This window comes from Cetorhinus maximus, chromosome 7 (genome assembly GCF_964194155.1).
Source record: "Cetorhinus maximus chromosome 7, sCetMax3.hap1.1, whole genome shotgun sequence".
NCBI classification, from domain to species: Eukaryota; Metazoa; Chordata; class Chondrichthyes; order Lamniformes; family Cetorhinidae; genus Cetorhinus; species Cetorhinus maximus.
The window spans coordinates 91,377,930-91,391,416 of record NC_135885.1 but is presented as its reverse complement, the minus strand read 5'-3'; the positions used below and the strand labels follow the sequence as shown (position 1 = coordinate 91,391,416).

Genomic DNA, 13,487 nt, shown 5'->3' with positions numbered 1-13,487 from the left:
CTCAAATGTGACTCCCTTCTGAAAATCTGGGCTCAGTGAATTTTATTCCAAGTTTTATTTTGAAATGGAATGGATAGATGAATCACAGGCTTTAGATCAATGTTGGGCAGCCTATGCGAGCGAATGGGCTGCTTTAGTGGCCTTCCTTCATCTCAGTGGGCCGCAAGATTGAAATTGGGCATGTCCACTAACCATGACCCCATGAATAAGATTAAATACATGTAATACACGCTGAATATTTCATAACAGGTTATAGAAAATGCTGAATCATTCATATAGTAATAGAACTGTCATCAACTTCAAATGGTAAAAACAAAAGATCATGTCTCTTAACGTTGTATTTTTTTTGGAACCAAGATCACCTCATTGCAAATTGGGCAAAGTGGCCTCCCTTTCTGTTCAATAACAAAATAATCCAGCTCTCAACTCTTTTACTTTTGCTGAGGGCAGAATGGTAACATAAAAAAGCGCAATCTCCCACGTCTACCGGTGTTGTCACGAAGAAAGTCTCCTGGGATAGGGTAATTTTGCTAACTCCGCTTGCGTACCTAGAATTTGCGAGGCCTGCTGATTGAACAGTAGCAGTACTTTGATTGGATCCAGAGGGAGCGGACGGCTCTCCGTCAATGTATGCAATCAGCACGCACCTCACTTCATGTGCTCTTGTTTTGCGTGCGTATCACTTTAGTAATACTGCTAGGAAAAGAACTACACAGATGGAAACCAGTGGAACCTGGCATCCCTGCGCATGAGCAGTGGTCAACAAAATGTCCCGCTTACTACATTCAGAACCCTGATGGGCTGCATGTTGCCCATCACTGCTTTAGATTTTCTACACGTGAAACATCTTCTCTATGCTTAAGTAATGTGCTTGTTACCTGTGTAAATAACAGCTGCAAATAGTTTAACGTTGTTTAACTTGTAGTTTTTGTGCTTGAGTTGGGGAGTTGTCTTTGGAACAAAGCAAGTGAGGATCAAGGAATTTTTCCTTTGGAGGAGGAACAGAGTGAGCTATGTAGGGGTATATACAATAAGAAGATTGTAGAATCACAAGCAAGTTTGTAAAGGCTTTGAAAACCAGCATGACGGTCATATAACCCATCTGAGACATTTGAAGCATGGCATAATGGAAATAATGAACGCAGGTGTTTATGTCTTACTAATAATTGTAGATCAGTACCCTTTTGTGCATGTGTGTCACTGTTTCCTAAATCTGGTATTTTAAGACTCAACAAGCTTGGCTTTTTTCCTCTAGAAAAGAACAGAGAAGATTGAGAAATGACCTTCAAAATTATGAAGGGGTTGATTGGGTAGATATAGAGAAGATGTTTCCACTTGTGGAGAGTCCAAAACTAGGGGATGTAATTATGAGAGTCACCAATAAGTCCAGTAAAGCATACTTTTCGATCCATGTCACAGTGAGAATGTGGAATTTGACAAGAACACACAAGAACAGACTTTCCCTGCTCTTGACAGCGTAGCTGCATTGCCTCTTTCTCTCTCTGTGTCTGCCTCCAAAAAGCAGCTGTTCCTTTTCTGTTCAAGTTATGAAAGTTGTCACCCGATTTTCAATTGGTTTTGGTTTGGGTTTCTTTTCCCCATGACAACCAGGTCATATCGGCTGATCTTTGGATACAGGTTTAATATGAGCACCGTCCCCCTATCCAAAACATTCCCTTTCACATTCCGTTAAAGGTGACGTTTTAAAACATAACTGTCTCTTGTAAAATCCTGAATTTATAATAATTGTGCTGTTACTTGTATGACTATATCAGTTCTTTTAGGCATTGACATTTATTCAAATTCAGGAGGTCCCAGTCACTGGGACTATTTAAGGAGCTTTCGCTGCTTGAGTGAGAGATTCAGTTTGCAACTTAGAGATGTACCATAGGCAAGCAGAGCTCCAGCAGTGTTGGACAGCCTGGGCTTGTTTCCACTGGAGTTTAGAAGAGCGAGGGGTGACCAGATTGAAGATCCTGAATAGCCTTGACAAGGTGAACATGGAAAGGATCTTTCCTCTTGTGGGTGAGTCCAGAACTAGGGGGGCCGGTGGTACTGTTTTAAAATTAGGGGTCACCCATATAGGACAGAGAGGAGGAGAAATTTTTTTTGAGGGATTTGTGACTTCGGAGCTCTCTGCCTCAGAAGGCAGTGGAGGTGGGGTCACTGAATATTTTTAAGGCAAAGGTGGGTAGATTCTTGTTTGGCAAGGGAATCAGGTTATCGGGGGTAGATGGGAATGTGGAACTCAAAACACAAATGGATCAGCCATGATCTTATTAAATGGTGGATCAGGCTTGAGGGGCTGAATGGCCTACGTCTGCTCCTATTTCATATGTTTGTAATGTTAAGAAACATAATGGGCCGTAACTTCCGTGCTCCAGGGTGTCGTACTGGGGGCGTACCCCAAAGATGTGCTGGGGAACATCCTTTGAAAGTTCACAAGTAAGGTTTGCATGGCCATTGCCCAGAAGTGCAAACTTCCTCTGGGCAATTGCCTTCTACTGGGAACCTTCTAAAATGGGATTTAAATTGCCAACTTTGGATGGTTCTGCCTGGGTTACATCAATAGTTACCCAGAAAAATTTAGAATTAAAACCTCTTCTAACTTATGGGTGACTATTGAACAGATGCAGACCGACCCTCCACAAGACTCTTTCTCCCCCACCCCTTTGACGACTACCCCCAAGGGACCAGACCACCCCCCAACACCCCCGTGATGGCCCCCACCCAACCCATGGGATTCCCCTCACCCGCACAGGGACTGCTCTCTCCCCCAAAACCCCCCTCCCCCACCACGGCCAGGTCAGACTCTCATTCCCCCCTCCACCCCCCAAACCACCAAAGGCCCAGCCCATCCGGTTTCCCCCGCTAACCCACCCCGAGACCCAACCTCTCGTAAAGATCCCTGACCTCCCCCACAGCCTCCAAAATCTCCACTTACCTTATCCTAGGCCTGTCAAGGACATTTAACCTCAGCTGCACCTTGAAACTTACCTGTTTCACGGCAGCTGGTGCCATAAAAAAGAGGGCGTTGCCTACTTCCCTTCAACAGAGCTGTCCTTGGAGCTGGGCCCTGGGGATGCCCACTTCTCACCCAGCCTGAGTTGGAAGGTTGGGTGAGACAGGATGGAAAAATTTAAGGTTAAAAAAAAACTAGGAGAGGAGTGGCAATCTGACTCTGATTGCCACTCCCAAGGAACTTGAGGCCTAATGTAAAAATAGTTTTAAAAGGAAGAAGCGTTTTAATTGGAATGTTTTCTTTTCCTTTTCAGAAACTTGGTCAGCTTTCCCCTGGAAAAGCTCTGATGATTATTTGTCTGTTAATCTTTGTTAAATAAATTAACTTGATAGTTTAACCTGAAAACAAGGTCTGATGATGCGATATTTTATTGCTTATTGAACATGAGAGAATGACTTGTGGAAGCAGAGAATAATTCAGTAGGTGGTGCTGATTGACAGTCACATTTTCTTTATTAACCTGGCCGTGTTACTGAACACCTAGCTCGATATCAAGGCTATTGAAGATACTCTTTAAGGCATAGGGAGTTGGAACTTGCTGGTACAGTGACCTTGGATGTGGCAATCGAACCTGTTTAGAGTAATAAGGTGAGAAAAGGCCCAAAAATATAACACTTAATTTTGTACTTCTGGCCCCTGTCCATATGAAAATTGGGTTGAAACTTCTGTCCCTACATTTCATGTTGGGTCCTTTTATAGATTGAGCTGAGGCAATGCCAGTTCCCCAAGTCCTGACGTGCAAGGAATCTTTTCCCATGCAGTTATTTCAAAAATATCATTGTCAGTTTGTGTTCCTTTTCAAATGAAATAACTGCTCAGTTAGCCTGTCAAGAAAGCATACTTGTGTTGAAAGAATGATTCAAATCTATTTCAATTGGTAATCTAGTGCAAGATAATAAAATGCAGTGCAGTATCACACTTGTTGAACATTAATGACCAAATATATATTTTATGTATTTTAATGACACCTTTTCCATTGTAGGTTGATGAGCGAGCTTTACAGCACATAACTGAAATGGGTTTCAGCAAGGAGGAAGCACGACAGGCCCTAATGGATCACAGCAATAATTTAGAAAATGCATTAAATTTTCTTATCAACAGTGTCAAAACACCACCAGCTATGCATAATGTACCTGCAAGAGGTAAAGTCTACTTAGGATATTTTAAAGAAAACAATTGAAATGTAATTTTGGGGCTGCTGAACCCACGTGAACAATTGTATCAGCATTTTATTTTTAAAAAAATTTTGTTTGATTTATACTTCAAAAAAAATGTGTACTCATCAAACTCTGCTCCACTTCTAGGGATATGTCAAGTATCAATGGTGAAATCATCATAGTGTCTCTTCCTCCATTCTTCCTTCTGATATTAATCTCTTTTTACTTCGTTCTGTATTTCTTCAGCTGCAAATTGGAAAAGAGCAGCAATATTAGCACGAATATTGAAGATATATTGAAAACTGGGATCTTTTACTTTGCTAATTGTGCTGTTAATATTGTATGTTTATGTTTGTGTTGCTTATGTACAATTTATAGGCTTCTGAGTTTAATGTATTGCTATGGTTTTCAAAAATGCAAAAACGTTCCATGGTTAATCAAAATATTCACAAAATTAAAGAAAATCAGATCAAGATCATGTTGGTGGGGGTTGTGGGTGGTGTGGGGCAGTGGTGGTGTGGAGTCTAAAATGTAGAAGCCCTGAGCCTTCTAGTGTGTTTGCTTTTGACATAACAAGAGCAGACGTCATGAACTCATGAGCTGCCTGTATTCTTCTTGTGTTTGGGTTTGATCCTATTTTCTTTTAGTCACAAGTTAACCACCTCCACGGCTCACCACCACCTTCTCAAGGGGAATTAGGGATGGGCAATAAATGCTTGCCTAGCCAGTGATGCCCACATGCCATGAATGAATTAGTATATTGAAAAAACTTTTTGGATTGGTGCAAAAATATTCTAGGAAATGGGAAGCTGAGAATTTTCAGCGAGACTTTGAATACATAGCAGCTCTTTTAAATGCAGAGATACAGATTCTAAGTTTGGATAGGCTTGAACTTCACCTTCAAAATCCAGACAGTTGGGGGAGGCATACATCCTGCTATGTGAGTGACCACAAAATTTTAATTCTGTATCAACTTGTGTTTTTTTTATATTTGTGTTGAAACCTCCTACAGGTCCTTGTAAATGATTTGATTGAGAATCTAATTGTGGCAGTTTTGATCTGTGTGTGTTTCTGCTCAATGTTAACTTTTTGGGGGTTAAAAAATGGGCTTTATTCCTCTTTAAATGCAACACATTGGTAGAAATTTTTCTTCAGAACAAATATAAGGTAAAGTGAACAGATTTTTGGAAAGTTATGCCAAGTTTACGGGGCTAGGAAAGAGGAAAAAAGCCCTGAGCTGAGTGTTCCAGTGATAGATTTTTACTGTGAACTTTTACATTTACAACTTTCCTCCAGAAGTTCAGTCCAAAATTCAAGTGACAGTTAGATCAAAAGATGCATCAGGGAAACTAGAAAAACAGTTAGTTTAACCATGTAAGTGGACATGACAGCTGCAGAGGAAATGCTGAGGAGTGTGACATATTATACACAGCTATTTAAAAAAATTGATCCTTAAAGATTGAACTTGAAAGAGATGTAGATCCTATTGTAAACTGTACATTCAACATACTCATTCACTGAAGAGTAATATTTGGTTACATGGATGAGTACTCAATTTTATAGCTGAAGTATTAAAATATAGGTTGCAACAAGTCTTGGGAAAAGCTGATCAAACCATACTTTTTGTGCTGTTGGCACTTGTTGTCACTGAGCCTTAAATCCTTCTAACACGACAGAGAAGAGCTATGAGATGACTCCCACATGTCTGAATTAGGAGGTCAGACTGGAGAAACTTGAGTTTCTGTAGTGGAGATGGCATGACTGGTAAATGCAGCAAGCTATTTCAAATTAATTAATGACAGTGGAACAAAGGTTGAAACTAGTAGGAAACACATTTAGGACTGATGTCAAGAGGTTTTTAAGTCATCAATGTGTGAAACAGTTTTCCAAGTAAGATTCTGAAGCCACAAACTAGAAGGATTTAAGAAACGCTTAATTATTAAGAGTGGGGAGAAGTGGATTATAGAGTCATTCCAGAAGAGTAAGTTCAGATCAGGCAAAGGGCCTTTCTTAGTTGACCTCTTTGTAATCTAGTTTCAGGCTCCACAACCAGTCAGATAATGACTTGCATTTATATCGCAATTTATTGAATTTCCCAAGGATTAAATAGAACAGAACAAGAGTTAAGGGAAGTGATTGAAGTGGGGCTAAGGAGCGGTTTTAAAGGGGGCTTTGGAAAATGAGGAAATCAGTGTCAGGGTGGTGGGGTTTAGGGAGAAAATTGTGCTGAGATGGTTGAAGATCCTGCACATGAGTACAGAATTCACTGGAGGCCAAAGCTGATATATTAGAGGGCACACTCTTGGACCTAAACTTGGAAGAGTTGTCGGGGACTGGTTGAAATGGAGATATTTGTAAACAAAGAGAAAAGTTTTACTGTTGATACATTAGTGGATGGAATAATATTATTGACTGTAAAGCCCCTCATTGTTGCTTCGCATCAACAATGAATGTCTTGTTTATGTTTGAGGGCTGAGGACAGGCTAGGCAGCTTGTTTCTTCTGTTTGAAGGTGAATACTTTTCGTATTTCATCTGCTATTCGATATCCAGGATGCCATAGAGAACAAGTGAGTGACTGAAAACTGGTAAATATGGCCTGATCTCTCGGTGATCCTTCGACATTCTCAGATGTTACAACTTGCCAACCTGAAAATGGCCCATTGATTTCTACTTTGTTTTCTGTCCGTTAACCAATCCTCAATCCAAGCTAAGAAATACCTCCAATCCCATGAGCCCTAATTTTGTGTTAGAACCTCTTGTGGGGCATTTTATTGAAAGCTTTTTGAGAATCCAAATGCACTTGTTTCCTCATTATCTACCCTACCAGTTACAATCTCAAAAAAAACTGTCAACAGATTTGTCAAACACTATTTCCTTTTTATAAATCTGGGATGACTGCCGAGTTGATTTTCTAAGTACGCTGTAGTGGTGATGACAGAAACATTTGTTTCATGTCTCTCCTTATTCTCCATTATAATTTATTCTGTCCCTGACTCTAAAGGACATATATTTACTTTTGCTAATCTCTTCCTTTTTACATACTTTTGAAAGTCCGAACAATCATTTTTTGTCTCATCTAGTTTAGTCTCGTTGACCATTTTCTCTCTCTGTCAACTTCTTGGCCATCCTTTGCTGAATCATAAAATCTTCCCAACCCTCAGGTTTATTCATCTTTCTGGCAGTTTTTTTAAGCCTCTTCCTTTAATTTAACATCTTTGATTTCTTGTTAGCCAGGGTCAATGGATTTTATTTTGTAAGCAAAGGCATGTTCATTGCAAAATTATCCATTATCTGTGGTCATGTTTTAATTTAATTTTCCAGTTTACTTTAGCCAGCTCGCCCCTCATACCAGCCTACTTTGCTTTGTTCAGATTTAAGACCCTATTTTCAGCCTTAATTGAATCACTCAAAATCAATGTAAAATTCTATAATGTTATGATCACTCATCCCCAAAGCCCCCTTTTTACTTCTAGGTTTAATTTTACACAATACTAGACCTAAAATAGCCTGTTCCCTGGTTGGTTCCTCAAAATATTATCAGGAAAACTATTCTTGAATGTATTCCATGGATTCGCACTCTACACCAGTAGCGCAGATTTGCTTTGTGCAGTCTGTATGAAGATTAAAGCCCCTCATGATTACTATATTAGCCTTGTTATGTGCACCACTAATTTCCTAATTTATGCTCTGCCCAACACTAAAGCTACTGTTTGGGGTCCATAAACTAATCCCACAATTGTTTTCTGTCCCTTGTTGTTTCTTATCTCCATTTGAACTGATTTTGATTGGTTTTCTGAACTAAGACCCTTTTTCTTTCTTGTCTTCATTCCATCCTTTATCATGAGGGCTACCTTCATTTATCCTTTTCCATTTTGCCTTTCAGTTATGCAAGTCAAGTACCCGAGAATATTTAATTCCGAAACTTGGTCGCTCCGCAGCCACATCTCTATAATTGCTATTAGGTCAACCCATTTAGTTTTGTCTTTGCAGTTGAGTTGCCTGTTTTATCTCGAATAACTTTAACTTTTTTTCTAATTTTCACTGATATCATCATAGTCAGTCATGCCCCATTACCTTTGTTAAGCTCCCTGTCCTTCGTTGACATGTTCTGTATAATTTTAGTTAAATCACTCATTTACTCAACAACCTGACATTTCTATTTGCTTTTGAATCTATCCTTTCTTCAACCCTTCTGCCTCCCTGCCCCACCACCCTCACCTTCATTAATTTAAAGCTCTATCTACTGCCAGGTTGTTTCAACACTTTGATTCTCCAAACCAGAATATTTTCTTTACCTTGTCCTTATCTCATCTTTTATTTTCAGAGCTACATCTGCCCCCACCCTCACCTTCCACTTCTCTGTTTGGCCTACCTGTTCTAAAGGTCAAATATCCTGGGATGTTTCATTCGCAACCTTAGTTACTCTGCAGTCATACTTCCAAAATAGCTTTTTGGTTTAAGATTATTGGATGAGGTTGGAGTGAGGCTATGGAGTGATATGCAAACAAGGATTAGGATTTTAAAATCTGAGACATTGCTAGATCAGGAACCAGTGAGCATGAGTGATGAGTGAATGGAAATCTGTGAATGAGGATACGTGCAGCAGAGTTTTCTATGAGCTTAAGTTATGGAGGGCGTGTGTTTGGAGCACGACCAGGAGAGCATTTGAATAGTGAAGTGTAGAGATAGCAATGGTAAGGATGAGGATTAGCTACTTGACTTCTCTGGCTGAATACTGCACCAGACGTTTGCAATTAGCTGCCGCTTCATTCAAGAAGCCAGTTTTTTTTTTTAAAAGGCCCTAGCAGTTTTTGTAGCATCAATAAACTATTGTTTCAAATGCATATGGCTGTTGTATTTAATTTATAAATGTACTCAGGCCGAATGCACAGTGTTCACTTAATGTGTTTGTTTTTAATTGAAAAACTTTCTTTTGTTTGATATTGATTAGGAAAGGGAAGAGGCCGAGGCAGATCAAGACCTGAAGAAGATGATGGTGTAGCAAATGCGAGACCATCTGCACCCAGCACATTGTTTGACTTCTTAGAATCAAAGATGAGCTCCTTGAGTGTTGAAGGTAGGTGGTTTTATTTTTTGCACCATGAGGAAGAAGCATGTTTAAATTGGAGATTGCTTTTGAACTTGCCTAGTTCAAGATTCGTTGAAAATAATAACTAGTTTATGTTAAATTGAGAATTCGTGGGCTATGGATGTCGCTGCAGAGGCCAGCATTTATTGCTCATCCCTAGTTTTCCTCGACTCTCCCATCAACTTATCAACATCCTGGGAGTTACCATTGACCAGGAACTTAACTGGACTAGCCATGTAAATGCAGTGGCTGCAAGAGCAGTTCAGATGCTGGGAATCCTGCAGTGAGTAACTTGCATTCAGACTCTCCAAAGGCTGTGCACCATCTACAAGGTAAAAGTCAGGAGTGTGATGGAATACTGTCCACTTGTTGGATGAGTCCAGCTCCAGTGACACTCAAGAAGCTCAATCCTATCCAGGACAAAGCAGCCCGTTTGATTGGCAACCCATCCACAAACACTTCACTCCCTCCACCACTGACGCATAGTGGCAGCAGTGTGTACAACAATATGCACTGCAGGAGCTCAACAAGCTTCCTTGGACGGCACCTTCCAAACCCAGGACCTCTACCACCTTGAAGGACAAGGGCAGAAGATGCATGGGAACACCACCACCCATAGGTTCCCCTCCCTGCCACACGTCATCTGGACTTGGAACCATATCATCACTCCTTCAGTGTCACTGGATCAAAATCCTGGAACTCCCTAACAGCACTGTTGGTGGATCTCCACCAGATGGATTGTAGCAGCTGCAGAAGGTGGCTCATCATCATCACCTTGAGGGTAATTAGTGACAAATGCTGGCTTTTGTCAGTGACATTTGCAGCCCATGAAAGAATAAAATAAATCCTTTTGAGTTGGTTTAAGCCAGATATTCTTCCTGACCAGTGTGACCCATACATGAGTATTTATTGAGCTTGTGCATTTGACATCAATGGAAGCCTGTAATGAAATACATGCTCAGGATCTCTTGCATTTTGGGAGGTAATCCTATAGGTTTCGATGCTGATTTATATGTTAGAAAATACAGCCCCGTGTTTTGTTTTTGAGATATCTTCAAGTTTGGGACAACAGTAAACATTATGTTCTTTGTAAAATGAAGACCTTTGCCTTCCTCTCTGTGTATGATAGTGTATTGTGTGTGTATATCTGCTTAAATTCATGATGCTGTTATGAAATGTTTATCTTTCACATAGGCAACGAGATGAACAATTGAATACTTATTCTTAGCTCTCCATTCTATAACTATCTAAGTGGCTTCCGTGATCAAAGTAGCATTAATTCAACACGTTTGTGATCGCCATTGATTTTGTTGTGTGGCAGAGCTAATTTTTTCCAAGGGTATCTTTGTGGAGACATGCACAAGTCTCAGGAAATTATGGCATGACAAATAATGGCAGAAGTCAGCCACACAATTTCCAGCGGTGTCTGGACAATAATGGGCCAGAACTTGCTGAAAAAATGTGTGGGTTCATGGCACCTGCTGTTGTTGGTTGTGTATCAAACCCTGCAATTTCAGTGAGGAAGAACTATGCCATGATTTGTGAATTACCACAAATTACTCTGCATTAATTGAGCAGAAATAGAAGCTCCATGTTCATCAAGTGTTTTTTGCTGGATTTGCACAGTAAATAGAAATGAATCTTATCTCCATCATTCCAGGCTGGTAATTCATGTTGCAATGACCCTGTAAAAGCCATGATTTATGGTCTTTCTCTTGGTCACAAACAAAAGAATGAACAAGCAAGGTTAAAAGTCATTCAGTTGTCAAGGCGTGCTTATGAAAAACACTCTTGCTTTGTTTAAACCTTGACCTGACATTTCTGAGGTACCAGATGCCCTGTTGGCATTGCCATACCATTGTGAATTTCCAATTGCAGCAATTTATGGCACGTGAATAAAACTATCTGAAGGGAAAAATAATCAAGTTCACATTGCACACTCTAAAATTTGCTGCTGCAGCAATTTCTGGGCCGATAATGGCTTACGCCTTAGATGGCGCAACTTTTCAGCAAAGTTTGGGCCATTGATGCAGCTGATAGCAAATATTTAACAAAGTGGCAATGATTTCTAGTTCGATGATAGTGTAGTTTGTTTATTTTCAAGTAAAGTATTAATGGTAAAAGTTTATTTGGTTTCGTAAAGCATGGGCAGTTTCTTTAGAATAACCTTTGTTAGTAAAGCACAGGAGTCATCCAAGTTTTCATTCTTATGGTTGGAGCAGTGTTGACAGCCAAGGGTTTTTTTCTCTGCTTTATTGGCACTTTTATTTTCCCAAATTCATTGTACATGATTTATATGTTAAAATGAGTTCTATGGATGTTTCTTAACTTATTCATTCATTTTTTGAAAATGGCTTGACCATCAATCCCATTTTGTTCTAGATGGTTTTGGCAGTATCTTTGTGCAATTCAGTTAGTTCAGTTCACTTAATGCCAGTTTCAGCATCCTTTTCAATGAATGGTGCACGCAAAAGCTGTTTTTGCTGTTTTACGTACAACTATGAAAGGTCAACCCTGGGATAAATTCAGCCAAGAGAATACCATTGCAAATGTCTCATTCACAAGGAAGCTTTACAATTACTGATCGGCTTCAAATCTTCTAGGTGGTGAGGATGTTAATTCGAACTTCCATAGGAAGTTGAACCTCTTAATGTAGGAGAGGGTGTTGATTGCATGCAAACACCTGAACCAGGTGACATTAATTCTGTGAGCTTAGTGTCCAGGCAGCTGAAGGCTCAGCCACAGATATTGGAACAATGAAAATCAGATGGTGCTCTGGAAGCTAGAATTAGTGGAAGGCAGATATCTCAAGGGTTGTGGGGCTGGAGGAGATTACAATAAAGGTGAGGTCATGGAAGGATTTGTAAACAAGGAAGAAAATTTTAAAATCGAGGTGTTGCTTCACCGGGAGTTATTCTCAAGTCAACGAGCATGGCTGATGGACAAATGGGACTTATGCGAGTTTGGACACTGTCAGCAGTTTTGAATGATTCAATTTTACCGAGGGTAGAACGTGTGAGGTCAGCAAGGAGTGCATTGGAATACTCGGCCCAAAGGTAACAAAGTCATGTTTTTTGTTAATTCTTCCATGGGATGTGAGTGTTGCTAGCAAGGCCAGCATTTGTTGTCCATCCCTGATAGCCCTTGAGGAGATGGTGGTGAGCCACCTTGAACTGCTGTAGTCCATCTGATGTAGGTACATCCACTGTGCTGTTAGGAAGGGAGCTCCAGGACTTTGAGCCACTGACATAGGAATTAGGAGCAGGTGTAGGCTACTTAGCCCTTCGAGCCAGCTCCACCATTTAGTAAAGATTATGGCTGATCTGATTTTAACCTCAACTCCACATTCCTACCTACCCCCAATAACCGTTCATCCCCTTACTTATCACAAATTTATCTACCTCTGCCTTAAACATATTCAAAGATTTTTCTTCCACCGCCCTTTTGAGGAAGAGAGTTCCAAAGACTCCGACACTCAGAACAAGCTTTTCCTCATCTCTGCCATAAATGGGTGACACCTTAGTTTTAAAAAGTGACCCCTAGTTCCAGATTCTCCCACAAGAGGAAACATCCTTTCTGCATCCACCTGGTCAAGACCCCTCAGGACCTTATATATTTCAATCAAGTCGCCTTTTACTCTTCTAAACTCCAGCGAATGCAAGCCTAGTCTGTCCAGCCTTTTCTCATAAGACAACCCGCCCATTCCAGCTATTAGTCTAGTAAACCTTCTCTGAACTGCTTCCAATGCATTTACATCCTTCCTTAAATAAGGAGACCAATACTGTACACAGTACTCCAGATGTGGCCTCATCAATGCCCTGTATAACTGAAGCAGAACCACTTACTCTTGTTTTCAATTCCCCCCCCCCCCCCAGAAATGATAACATTCTATTAGCTTTGCTAATTCCTTGATGCACCTGCATCGTAATCTTTTGCGATTCATGCACGAGGACACCTAGATCACCCTGCATCTCTGAGCTCTGCAATCTCTCGCCATTTAGATAATATGCTTTTTTTGTTCTTGCTGCCAAAATTTTCACATTTTCACACATTGCATTCCATTTACCAGATCTTTGCCCACTCAACTAACCTACCTATATCCTTTTGTAGCCTCTTTATGCCCTCTTCACAGCTTACTTTCCTACCTATTTTTGTCATTGGTAAATTTAGCAACCATACCTTTGGTCCTTCATCCAAATCATTTATTTAAATTGTAGAA

At 40.3% G+C, this 13,487-nt stretch overlaps 1 protein-coding gene across 6 annotated transcripts in view; it reads left to right on the top strand.

Annotated features, from left to right (window-relative positions):
• tdrd3 (tudor domain containing 3) overlaps window positions 1–13,487 on the top strand; it is a 152,900-nt gene that overhangs the window by 56,928 nt on the left and 82,485 nt on the right. For all 6 annotated transcript variants that reach the window (XR_013577131.1, XR_013577132.1, XR_013577133.1 and 3 more), the window contains exons 9-10: window positions 4,004–4,163; window positions 9,131–9,256. Coding sequence is in view for 3 of the 6 variants with exons in the window: in XM_078545865.1 (XP_078401991.1) it covers window positions 4,004–4,163; window positions 9,131–9,256 (286 nt within the window). In the remaining 3 variants the exon portion in view is untranslated. The remainder of the gene's footprint in view (window positions 1–4,003; window positions 4,164–9,130; window positions 9,257–13,487) is intronic.